Source organism: Neopsephotus bourkii, unplaced genomic scaffold, assembly GCF_033783945.1.
Source record: "Neopsephotus bourkii isolate Nb327-2 ecotype Australia unplaced genomic scaffold, CSIRO-AGI_Nbou_v1 NB_1778, whole genome shotgun sequence".
Lineage (NCBI taxonomy): Eukaryota > Metazoa > Chordata > Aves > Psittaciformes > Psittacidae > Neopsephotus > Neopsephotus bourkii.
The window spans coordinates 622977-635512 of NW_026902252.1; the positions used below are offsets into that span (position 1 = coordinate 622977).

The window sequence follows — 12536 nt, forward strand, 5'->3', positions numbered from 1 at the left end:
AATAGCAGTGCTCTGCTTATGCTAGGAGCACAGCAGCCTCTCCATAGTTATTCCAAGGATTCAGTTTACCCCTAGCTCATGGAATACGCCTCACCTCTGATGTGTAGGCATGGGTTTCACAAGCTGGGAAGAACCCACTGCCATATTCCTTACTTTCATCATCACATTCAAGAGCCAAGCAGTGAATGGATTGGTGTTTATGAGATGGCCAGTACAATAAAAACAACGGTGTGCATCAGCCCTTCAAACCTAACTCGATGCAACCATCACCCTGATTGCCACAGGTTCTTTGGTAGTTCAAGTGCAAGAAATGGGAAAAGATGTTTGCATTAGGAGCACGTTGACAGAAACACAGAATCATAGAATGGTTTGGGTTGGAAAGGGCCTTAAGATCATCCAGTTCCAACCCCCTGCCATGGGCAGGGACACCTCACACTAAACCATGGCACCCAAGGCTCTGTCCATCCTGGCCTTGAACACTGCCAGGGATGGAGCATTCACAACCTCCCTGGGCAACCCATTCCAGTGCCTCACCACCCTCACAGTAAAGAACTTCCTCCTTATATCCAATCTAAACTTCCCCTGTTTCAGTTTGAACCCATTACCCCTTGTCCCATCACTGCAGTCCCTAATGAAGAGTCCCTCCCCAGCATCCCTATAGCCTCCTTCAGACACTGGAAGGCTGCTATGAGGTATCCACAGCCGCTTCTCCAGACATGTCCAAGTAGACCTGGTATCCTAAGGAGAACTAGGGAGAAGACAGCTTTCCTCACAGAAAAGCAGAGGGTTTTTCCCCTTTCAGCTCTACATTGGGCACAGCAAAATTCAGCTTAAATTCGACTTTTATTCAAGCAAAAATAAACCCACATCTTTGTTGGTCCCAATCCAGCAAAAAAGCCTCAACCAAGCAACCAGAAACCCCCAACTCCAACGCCCTGTTTCAAACAAGGGGCTAGATACTGGATTTAAAATCAAAGGCAAGGATCTACCAAAGTGATGGTTGGGCTAAAATGCCCATGTACCACTATGGAAAGCCTTGATAAAACTCTGCTTGTGAATAGGTGACTTAACTGCTCCCTCTCCATCCGCGCATCCCTTCTTCCCGGCTCTCAGGTGCTTGATTCTATAGGGATAACACAGAGACATGATTCTATAGGGATAACACAGAGATGGGTTTGCTGTGGCTGTTTCTGAACACTGAACCCTGCCACCTCTTTAAATGCACTTTAAGTGCAGAATTGAAGGAAAACTAGATAAAACAAGCCAAAACAGCAGCCAGCAATGGGAAATCTCTCATCACCAATGACCCAAACCAGGAGCAAGCCTGTGTTTCAGTGCAAGCAAGCAGCATTGAACCAGAATACCCTCTTTAAGCAGAGTTTGACTGAAGACAGGAGATTTCCTCTTAGGTTTGTATTAGAAAATGGGTTTGTTTGCAGAGCAGCCGGCTCTGAAGCTGCTCAGGAGGAGAAGGCATGCAGATACACATCATTAGGGAGGCCAATAAGAGGTTACAGCACTAATTCTGCACACTAACACTCGCAGCATAATAAACCACAGAGACCCTTACTCACGGTTTGGGAAGCCTTCTATTCACTTGATACTCCAGGAGATTATAAAACACACATTTCCCCATGCAGGCTATGCTGCACTGAGAAGAACAACACGCTGCAGCCCATCTGTGATGCAGGGAAGCAGCAGCTTGGAGGCTGCTTCTCACTGGCTCCATCCCCAGGGACACGTGTGGATCAATCCATCCCCAAAGCAGATGCCCACAGAGTGCTCATTGCCCTGCCTTTGATTAAAAGGCTGCAAACGATGGGTTTGAGGCTGGTAAGGGCTGAGTGTGGTGTGTGAGCTGCGAGCTCAGCATCAGGACCTGCCATTCACACAAACCCGACCCCTGGGTACCAGTCTCCTTATGTGAGCTGGTTTCTCAGGGGCCAGACCGTGTTCCTTCATCCCATTCTGTTCACTGAAGCTGTGCATCACGGATGGGGGGGACAATGCAAGTAACACAGAGGAAAAGCAACCAGGAACCAGTGGATTGCTTGGGGAGTCTCCTGTAGGAGACAGCAGCGAAGCACCCGGCTTTAGGCACTGCTCCAATGGGGGCTTTATGAAGCAGTTTGATTTCCCTCCTGAAAGCCCTTTATTTGCACAGTCAGTATTTAGAAGCAAAGTGCAATACTTCAAGGCTGCTCTGCCCCACTCACTTCAACGGGAGGTTAAGCAAATATGAGCAGTGATAAGAATCTACCCAGTCACTTCAGGACTGCTGCTAAGCCCAGCGGTGAGCCCTTGATAATGGCTCTTAACAGGGCTGCATCCCGAATGGGGCATCTGAAGAGGCTCCAGATGAGCGGTCCAGCTGGGCTAACACTGCCTAAGTGGTGGTTTAGCTATTCTCCTCATGGACCAAGCCATCATTTCCTCTCCTAGGGCATGAGGAAGTCAGTCAAGACCCTGCTGCTGTAATCATGGATCTGATGCCACTCAGAACTGGTGTGTGACTAATGCATTCAGATCTCATAGGCACCAGGCTAACATCACAAGCAGAAAGGACACAGGACAGGCTGCCTCCAACTCCCCTGCATGAGAATCATAGCATCAACTGGGCTGGAAAAGACCTTTAAGATCATCAAGTCCAAGGCTTACACTAATCAGGCCTCTGTGTGGCCTCATCTAGACCCTCTTCAGCTCTTAAATGTGATGCTTGTCGCTTTTCCAGCTCATCCCTATGGAACTGAAACACAAGGGCTAACGTTCCAACACAAATGGGATTGTATTGCAACCAATTCTGTATTGTATTGACCCAGTATTGTGACCAAGCTGCTCCTGACACACCAGAGTGGCGACACAAAGCAGCTCAAGGAAGCTACTGCAGATGCAGAAGCAGACAGTGGATAACCCTCTTCCCTATGGATGCGTGTCACAAAGCTATTTCCATACACAGGGCTCTGGTTTCCCCACCTTGAGACTATGCCATTGATTACAATGCATCCTCAAACACGTTATACATGAGGGATTCTACCCAAACTATTCTATGATGCTCTGATTCCAAGCAGAGTTTGCTCCAAGGACAAGTCAATTGGGCGCGTTTGTGGTCCTGTTGGAGCCATGGTTGGGAGCCATTCCTGAACACTTGATCCCATAGGGCAGGAGGAAGACTCTGCTCCCATTGACCTGTGCTGCCCATTGCAGCTGACACAGCAAGAGCTATTTCCCACCTCCTTGACTTTAGGCCACTCATCTCCACTGATGTTTCTTTGCCATTCTCACTGTGAGTGCTCACAGCCCTGACCCAAAGCTGATGCGATCTCAACCCTGGCTCTCAGCAGAAGCAAGGGGCTCATGCACAGCACCAGGCTGATGGGGTTGCAGAGCCTGAAGTTCAGAGCTAAAACCTATTGGGGAACCCCTCGCAGTGTGCTTAAGAACAGCCCCACAGCTCAAATCTCAGCTGTAATAAATCACTGCCATCAGAAAGCGTGGGGCCACGCATCCCTCAACACCACTGTGTGGGGTTTTCAGTCCCAATGCACCTCCACAAGCAAGGGGGGGGGTTGTACCATACCTTATATTGGAAGGGGATGGTCTAACCCAGAGTTATCCCAAATCCTTGTGGAAATCCCTCAGTTGCCTCAGCTACAACTGGGAATTCTCAGCTTCAAGTGAGAACTCTTTGGGTCTGCGACCTCCTTGGTGTCTTTTAGAGGCTGTGGGCTCAGCTTTGCCCAAAGAGATGCATTGGAGATGACTCCCTTGACTCCTGGATTACTTCCCCATGTCCCTCCCTTTAGATCCATGTACAAGTTCACAGATCCCTGCTCCCCTGCAGCCTGCACGCAGGAACCAGCATCAAGCCCTTGCTAACGCTCAGTGTGTTGGTTAGTTAACACTTGGCACCTTGGCCCTAGGGAATCCCCAGTTTTGGATGAGAGCTCCCAGTTGCGACCGCAGGATTTTCACCTGGATAACACTGGTTTAAACATCCCCTTCCGAGATGCAGTCTGACACAAACACCCTGTTAGTGGAGATGCACTGACACTGAAAATCCCCCAAGGGCTTTCTGGTGGTGCAAGGAGGTGCTGAGACTCCTGCTAAAGCCCAGGGAGCATCTCCCCATGTACCTATTAGAGACAAGCCTCACACACGTCTGTGCCTTCTCTCTTTGCATTAGTGGGGATGCATCAGAACAACCCCTCACGCTTGAGTGGTCCAGCTAAAAGCTGCATTCACTCTGCAGCAGCCAGGAATGTGGTCCTGGAGTGCACCATGGCCAGAGCAGGTCATTTTGGAACAAGAAAGGCTGCACGTCCCAGTACACAGAGCAACAAGAGCAATGAACCCATTAATTACCCTGGGGCACTGCGGGGGCTCTGGTGGTTCTGTAAAACAAGGGGGATGCTCCCCCAAACAATGGATGCTCAACCAACAGTTTCTAGTTCACAAGCATGGAGCAATGACTTCATCTGGGTGGCATAAAGAGCCTTCTTTGGGATGAAAACCACATAGAATCATAGAATAGAATCATAGAGGAGTTTGGGTTGGAAAGGACCTTAAGATCATCCAGTTCCAACCCCCTGCCATGGGCAGGGACACCTCACACTAAACCATGGCACCCAAGGCTCTGTCCAACCTGGCCTTGAACACTGCCAGGGATGGGGCATTCACAACCTCCCTGGGCAACCCATTGCAGTGCCTCACCACCCTCACAGTAGAGAATTTCCTCCTTATATCCAATCTAAACATCCCCTGTTTCAGTTTTAACCCATTACCCCTTGTCCTGTCACTGCAGTCCCTAATGAAGAGTCCATCCCCAGCATCCCTATAGCCCCCCTTCAGACACTGGAAGCTGCTCTGAGGTCTCCACGCAGCTTCTCTTCTCCAGGCTGAACAGCCCCATCATCCCTAGTGTGTCTTTTACCTGCTTGAAAAACACAGCGAAGATGCCCAGTATGGGAACTGCAGGGAAGTTGTTTCATTATGAACAAGGAGCATTAAGCTTGTAACGTGTTTTGATCACTGAAGAATACATTTCCCTGTAAGAAGTCTCATTCCTGCATGAAAAGTGGGTAGAAATGGGGTATTTTCAGGCCTGTCACCCACTGGGGGACTCCGGCACCATGTACCACGAGGAATTCAAGTGAACCCCACATTGCTCTTCACACATAGGCAGCCCCTGTTATTTCCACTGATGGCTTTGTCCTTCACCCAGCCCAGCTGCGACAACGCTCCCTCCACCTTCACCCAGTAAAGACCAGTCTTGCTATAGAAACACATTCATCACAGGAGCAAGGGGAAGAGCAGGAGGGAGCCATGAGGAGAAGCTCCCAGTGCAAACACTGCGCATCCCAGCACAGACCAGAGCCTCGAACTGCTGGAGCGATCCTGCATCCCGGTGCAGAGAGCATCAGCATGGAGAAACACAAGGAGCAAGAGCAGGAGGAGAAGGCAGGAGCCTGCTCCTCACTTCCACTGGGTTTAACAGAGGACCCAGTGCAATCACATCCTAAGGCTCTAATCAATCGCATGTTTCCACTCTGCATTTTGCAGCCCTATGGATGGAAAACACCCCGCGGCTTCCCCTGTGGTTGGAGACTACAGCTTGTTCAAGGAGGGGTCAAACCCGGCTGAGCTGCAGCTTTCCTGCATGAAGCAGAGCATAACACGGTGCTTTGTAGTTGAAATCCAGCTGCTCACTGGCTCCATAGGCATTCTGAAGAGCTCACAGCTCAACTGAACTGACACACACCCCCCTTGGCTCCAATATGCCCCACAGCTATCATGGAATCATAGAATCCCAGCCTGGTTTGGGCTGGAAGGGACCTCAAAGTGCTTCTGCCTTATCTCCAACCTGAACTTCCCCTGTTTCAGTCTGAACCCATCACCCCTTGTCCTGTCACTGCAGTCCCTGATGAAGAGTCCCTCTCCAGCATCCCTGTAGCCCCCTTCAGACACTGGAAGCTGCTCTGAGGTCTCCACGCAGCTTCTCTTCTCCAGGCTGAACAGCCCCAGTGTTCTCAGCCTGCCTCCATACAGGAGCTGCTCCAGCCCCTGAGCATCCTCCAAATCCCATTTAATGTTGCCAGATCCCATCCAAACTAAACCAAAAGCTGCTCTGCTTTACGGCCAGTAACAGGACCATCACCTCCCTCTAGGACCAACTCACGTGGCTGGCTCCTGCACTGATGGTTTCTCTTCCAAAACATGAACCTGTACAGTTTGTGGTAATGGGACCAAGAACTTTTCCATAGGCTGAAGAGGAAAAAGGAGCTGTGAGGATGAGGGGAGCCCTGCAAGTGTCTCCAGCACCTTTATCCCTACCACCTCCAAAGCATCGTACTTGAGAAGAGCAAACACCTTCCGTACCAGCTCACCGCTGTGCTCCCATTAGCGAGCATCTCCTGCTGCATCCCTGCAGTCGCTGTTTGGGGATCGGTTTTACTGGTGCAGAGGTGCCTTCCCCAGCAGGCTCCTCGGCAATGAGCATCTCACCCACATCCTCACCCCTGCATCCTCTCCTCACACTGGCTCAAGCAGCACACCTGGTACCATGAGCAAGCTCAGGCCACCACTATTGCCTCTTTCCCTCCCAGCAGCGATGTGTTCTGCTGCTGGTCCATCTGGTGCAGGAGTTATCGACCAGGCCTCCAAACCACATGGATGGATGAGAGCCATCACAAAGGGACTGAGCCGCCCCGAGGACAGGACAAATGGCACTCTGGGCAGAGGCATGGACTGAGGTAAAGCTCAGATCAATGACCAGTGTAAAACCACTGGTGGCTGGTCTGCAGTGACCCTTTGAGCCCGCTTCAGAAGCAGATGTGTAAGCAGGACCTCACTCTTTATCACCAGGAACAGCTTTGGCAGGTGGAATTGCTCCCCAAGATCCCAGGCCCAAGCACAGCTTGTGATCTGTTTGGCTGCTTTGGTTCATGAGAGCTCCCCCCCTCACCCCGAGTGACCTCCTGCATTTACCTGCATCTTTGCTCCATCCCTTCCCGATCCCTCAGATTCCCAAAGCAAGATCAGGACAGATCCCATCCACTTGTACCTCACCATCCGCAGGGCAGGCCCCTCTGTACCACAGAGCTTGCACCAGCCTCTGGCCTCAACTGCCCTTTTCCCATCATTTCCCATCCCATTTTATCATCCCAAGCCTCCCCAAACCTCCCTCTCACCACCCTCTGTTCTTGCATTGAACAATCCCAGTACTCCAGGCTGCGCCCTTCCACAAGACCCCTCTTCAGCCCCATCTGCAGCATCATCGTGTCCCTCCTAAAGACAACCAGCAAAACCAAGCAGAGGAATAGGACCCAAAGACCTGGAGCCAGCCCCACACCCTACAGGGCTCAGGAGGCATCTCTGGGTTGGTTTGCACCAACTGGGATGGAAAGCAGAGGCCCAGGGAATAGACCCTGCAGCAGGGGGGCATTGGAGACCCAGAGCAGGCAAAGCATTGCAGCTAAAGCACAAGCACATCCATCACCCTGTGCTAGAGACAGGCAGGGTTTCATTAGGTGAAGAGGCAGAGCAGAAAGGCAACAAAATGATCTCCAAGCATCCCAAAACACATAGGGGCTGGCATCCCTCACTGCAGAGGGAAGGCAGAGCTGCATCCCTGCCTAGGTTACTGCGTTATCAATGACCATGGCACTTAATGCCATCAGTAAGGTAATAACAAGCCTTAAAGAGCAAAGCCTGGCAGTGATATCCCAAAGCAGACTTCCCTCCAGGAAGCTGCACGCAAGCATCCTATGGCACCAAAAGCATCACAGGGAGGCTGGTGAGAACTCACCGCAGTTAGCAACCCGGCATGGACACGGATCTGTGTTTCCATCGCAGTGCTCGGCAGCCACAGGAATCCCGAGGAAAAGCCAAAGGAGCAAAGGAAGCAAACCCAAAGCTGGGGGATTTTTGTCATCCGCCTGCCACCTCGTGGGGAAGATGGGAGCAGACCCAGCAACGAAGCCCTGCAGCAGCGAGCGATGCTCATCGAAACCCTCCCACAGCAGCATCTTGAACGCTCAACGATGGCTTTATGTGCCCAGATTGCCACGCAGGTGACTTTGAGAATCACCCCACCAAATGTGCTCCATGAACCCCAACATCCCAGAACTGCAATCAGTTTCCCCAAACTCCTCTATTTGTTGCCCTTAAATAAAGCACGTAACAGGGGAACTGTTCAAGCTGAGCCACCAGCCCCAGTTTTACCTTAGGAGCTGGTGGTAACTATCAGCAGTACTCAAAGCACAATAGAGAGTAGGAAAACTGAAGGAAATCAAGGACTACACCCACCAATCCATTTGTCCTTACTGGAAGCGATCCCAGGGCTAGAGGGGAAAGCGAATTATGTGTGAGTAAATGTAAGGGATTTGTTTTAAACAGAATCACTGCACCCATGGCAAGCTCGGAGTCACCATCACAAACACCTCCTTCACAGTTGTTATAAAAGCATGGACTTTGTCTACACAAAAGCCAATGGCAAATTCATTGACATCCATGGGAACACAGCTCAACCCTCTGCTACCGAAGGAGCCCCTCTCAAACAGTTCAGAGCTGGAAAACAAAGGACACCATCAATTTTGTTCTTCAAACAGCCTCTGGAAGACGGTCGGTGCAACGGCAGGGCCACGCGGAGTGAGAAACTGCCCAAGTCACTGAATAAAGGCAGTAAAACCAGACAAGAACCTCCAAGTGAATCACAAACCATCATAGAACAATGATGCTGGAAGGGAGCTTAGAGCTCATCCAGTTCCATGGGCAGGGACCCCTTCCCCTGGAGCAGCTTGCTCCAAGCCCCTGTGTCCAACCTGGCCTTGAGCACTGCCACCAGGGATGGGGCAGCCACAGCTTCTCTGGGCACCCTGTGCCAGCGCCTCAGCACCCTCACAGGGAAGAGCTTCTGCCTAAGAGCTCAGCTCAGTCTCCCCTCGGGCAGGTTCAAGCCATTCCCCTTGGCCTGTCCCTACAGGCCCTTGTCCCAAGCCCCTCTCCAGCTTTCCTGCAGCCCCTTTAGGCACTGGAGCTGCTCTAAGGTCTCCCCTTCAGGAGCCTTCTCTTCTCCAGGCTGCCCCAGCCCAGCTCTCTCAGCCTGGCTCCAGCCCTCGCAGCATCTCCATGGTCCAGCAATCATAGTAAGAGCCCAGAACATCCAGCGCTCGTCGCACATCTCCCACCCCTTGTCCCAACGCTCCTCCAAGGGCATGCTCAGTTTACACAGGTTTTTATGTTCTCATCTTTGCTGACTCAATCCATTTGAAGACCACAGAAAGCCCTGCACCAGGACTCAACATTCACATTGGTTATGGACTGGAAGATGAAGACAGCTTGCCAGGCTCATGCCTGCAGATAATACATGCACAGGATGCTCCATCATCTCACACAAACGCACATGCAGGACGCTCCATCACCTTCTCCTTCCCTATCTGCACATCTCCAACAGGCACTTCCACATCCATGAACTTCAGTTCTCTCCACCTTCTGCAAGCATCCCTCCACACTGTTAGTTCCATGTCCTGGCTGGGCCCCAGCAGTCCTGACCCACCTGGACTGTTTCTCCCACCACTGAACACATCCTTCCCAATGTCCTTTAGCATCCAGCGCTCCCTCCTGATCCGCTGCTCCCATCCTCACTCTTTCCTTGCTCTTCTGCACTTATTCTGCTCTTTCTATGAGCACACCCAATTTCCAGGGGATCAATGTCATTACCTGGTTTTAAACAGAGCACTGGAGAGTGCTTCCAGTGTGAAAGCAGCATTCCTGCACACTTCTGCCTTTCCTTACAGGCTTCCAGTGAATTTATCTCAAGGAAAGCCTGTAAACAGGCACACAATGGACAGCCACAGAGCTGCAGTTTGAAGGTTTCTACCCCACTGCTTCTTGCAAACGTGGGGGATATGTGCTTCATGTTGGTAATCGTAGGGAAGCATTATTTAGAGACAACCAGGAATGTTATGGATCCCACCCCATCCGAACAGCCAGGAAGCAGTTCTCCTCCCAAGCTGATCATCACCTCCCCACCAACTCCTTTCCCCCAACCTCTTGTCCCATGCCACGCTCAGAGACCACTGTCCGTGCTCCGTGCCACAGCTCCTTGCCTTTACCCCCACCAGCGACCTACAAACACCCACACTGGAAGGAAAACCCTTGTGGAGCAGCTGCTTCAGGGACACTGCTGCAGTACCCAGGCTGTGAACGGTGTCTGTGCACAGCTCTTGAAGCACAGGTCCACTGGATTGCCCCTGGAGCAAGAGATGCTCTCCCAAGTTGGTACCACCTCATTCTCCATCTTCCAGCACCCTTGTTTCACCATCCACTGTCCATACCAGGTCATTGCCGGCTCTGTCACTCCACTCATCACAAAACCAGCCCGTTTCCTGCCAAGCCCCGCTCCTTCCATCCAACAATCCAAAAAGAAACGTTGAGGAGGCAGATTCAGGACAATGTTTTATATACAGACAGTAGATAACATTTCTCCACCTCCCAGTTCTCCCAGTCCACAGAACAGGAAGAAAGCAACACATCCTTCCCTTCTTGAACCACCACCAGAAGGACTACCATCCTCTGGCACGGCTTCCCTTCAAACCACGCATCAATAACCATTACCACAGTGCAGAGAAGTGATGCTGTTCTGGACGGCAGCTTTTCACATCGGGTTCCACTGAGCATTCACCTGGGAGAGAGAACATCTCCCGTTTCATTCAGAGCCGGTCCTCAGACCTTCTTCTCTATAAAGAGGGTGTGCTGGCCCAGTAGATAGTTCACTATCTTCTCCTCTATTTCCATGCCTTGGGCTATTTCCTCCTCGGAAAGAGATAACGGAGTCTGTGAGTCTTTGGTGACGATAACCACGGCGGTTCTCCGGGTCTCCAGGATATTGGCCACCACCACCTGGTGATGGTATTTCTCCAGAGCCTGCCGGGATTTATCGATTAAGATCAAGGGATCCGTCTCCAGTTTAAAGGAGATAACAAACGCCTCCGGGGCCCATTCTTTGACGAGAGGAGACAGCATTTTTGGCACCATCTTCAGTGTAATCTGCATTGGAGAAAGAGAGCGGAGGAAAGGTTCAGTAAAAACATTGCGATGTGTTTTAGTAAGAGGTGGGGGGAATTGGGTAATTCTCTCTTCGCTTCATGTTATATTTCCACTGGGAAGCTTTCCAAGACGGTAGTTGGCCAGATCTCCCCAGACAAGGTTAAAATGTCACCAGTGCGCACCATAAAGTCAAACCATCAGCCTGGTATTAATAACCAGGGTGTTCTGAAGCGTTCTTCTGCCTAAGAGCTCAGCTCAGTCTCCCCTCAGGCAGGTTCAAGCCATTCCCCTTGGCCTGTCCCTACAGGCCCTTGTCCCAAGCCCCTCTCCAGCTTTCCTGCAGCCCCTTTAGGCACTGGAGCTGCTCTAAGGTCTCCCCTTCAGGAGCCTTCTCTTCTCCAGGCTGTCACTGGTGCCCTGGACAGCGGGCACAGGGTGGGGATGCTGGGGAGGCCTCACCTGAAGGGGTCCCTCCGAGGACTGGATCTTGTGCTGGGGCAGCTCCGAGGTGGGGATGTAGAAATCCGACACAGCGGCTGCCAGGTAGAACATGACACTGGAGCCTGCGGGAAAGAGGGCTGCGCTCACCCACTGCTGCTGCCCTGGGATGGAGCAGAGCCAGCGAGCTGCCATCCCCTCCACACACTCCCATCACCATTGCCTCCAGGGGCAACCCAGTGGACCTGTGCTTCAAGAGCTGTGCACAGACACGGTTCACAGCCCGGGTACTGCAGCAGTGCCCCCGAAGCAGCTGCTCCACAAAGGTTTTCCTTCCAGTGTGGGTGTTTGTAGGTGGCTGGTGGGGGATAAAGGCAGGGCAGCGCTGACACCCACAATGGGATCCCCACTGGCACCCACCGGGGCTGCCTCATCCCTCACACTGCGCCCCAACAGCCCCCCAGGACTCTGACCATGGTGCAGGGCTTCCCCATCCCCTCCCGCTCCCCCTTCCACGCTCATCCCGCTCCCATCCCCGTACCGAGCGGCGCCAGGGCGCGAGCCGCAGCCCGCAGCAGCTCCAGGTACTCCTGGAGCTCGGTGAACTCGATGGGCAGCAGCAGGCCCTGCTCCTTGGCGCGGTGATAACCCCGCAACGCCGGCAGCAGCGAGGCCGGATCAGCGGCCACGGCCGAGCCGGCGCCGGGAGTGAGGCGGAAGGCATCGAGCAGCGCGGCGCCGTGCTGGGGCAGGCTGCGGGCCCAGGGGAAGGCGGAGCGGGCGCGGTGCAGGAAGCAAACCGCGTACCCGGCCTCCAGCAGCCGCTCTGCGGAGCCGGCCCCGCGCCTCCCGCTGCTGAAGTTCTCCAGGAACCGCACCGCCCGCGCCTCCAGCGCCACGCGCGTCCCGCCCGACGTCACCAGCGCCACGCGCCTCCCGCACGCCGCGTGCCCCGCGGCCCAAACCCGCACCCGCTCCTCGGCCGCGCTCCCGCACCCCGGCGGCGGCAGCGACACCGCCTCCGCCATAGCGCGCCGCGCCGCCCCGCCTGA

General features: G+C 53.0%; 2 protein-coding genes across 2 annotated transcripts in view; one reads left to right on the top strand and one right to left on the bottom strand.

Moving 5' to 3' along the window:
* Positions 1-12536, top strand: part of SVBP (small vasohibin binding protein) — a 152963-nt gene that overhangs the window by 36501 nt on the left and 103926 nt on the right. The window lies entirely within an intron of this gene.
* On the bottom strand, positions 10477-12512 carry PPCS (phosphopantothenoylcysteine synthetase). The gene is made up of 3 exons (XM_061379597.1): positions 12026-12512; positions 11506-11609; positions 10477-11046 (listed from the first exon to the last, which is right to left on the bottom strand). Exons 1-3 carry the CDS (start codon positions 12510-12512, stop codon positions 10723-10725), a joined length of 915 nt encoding a protein of 304 aa, XP_061235581.1. The 3' UTR covers positions 10477-10722.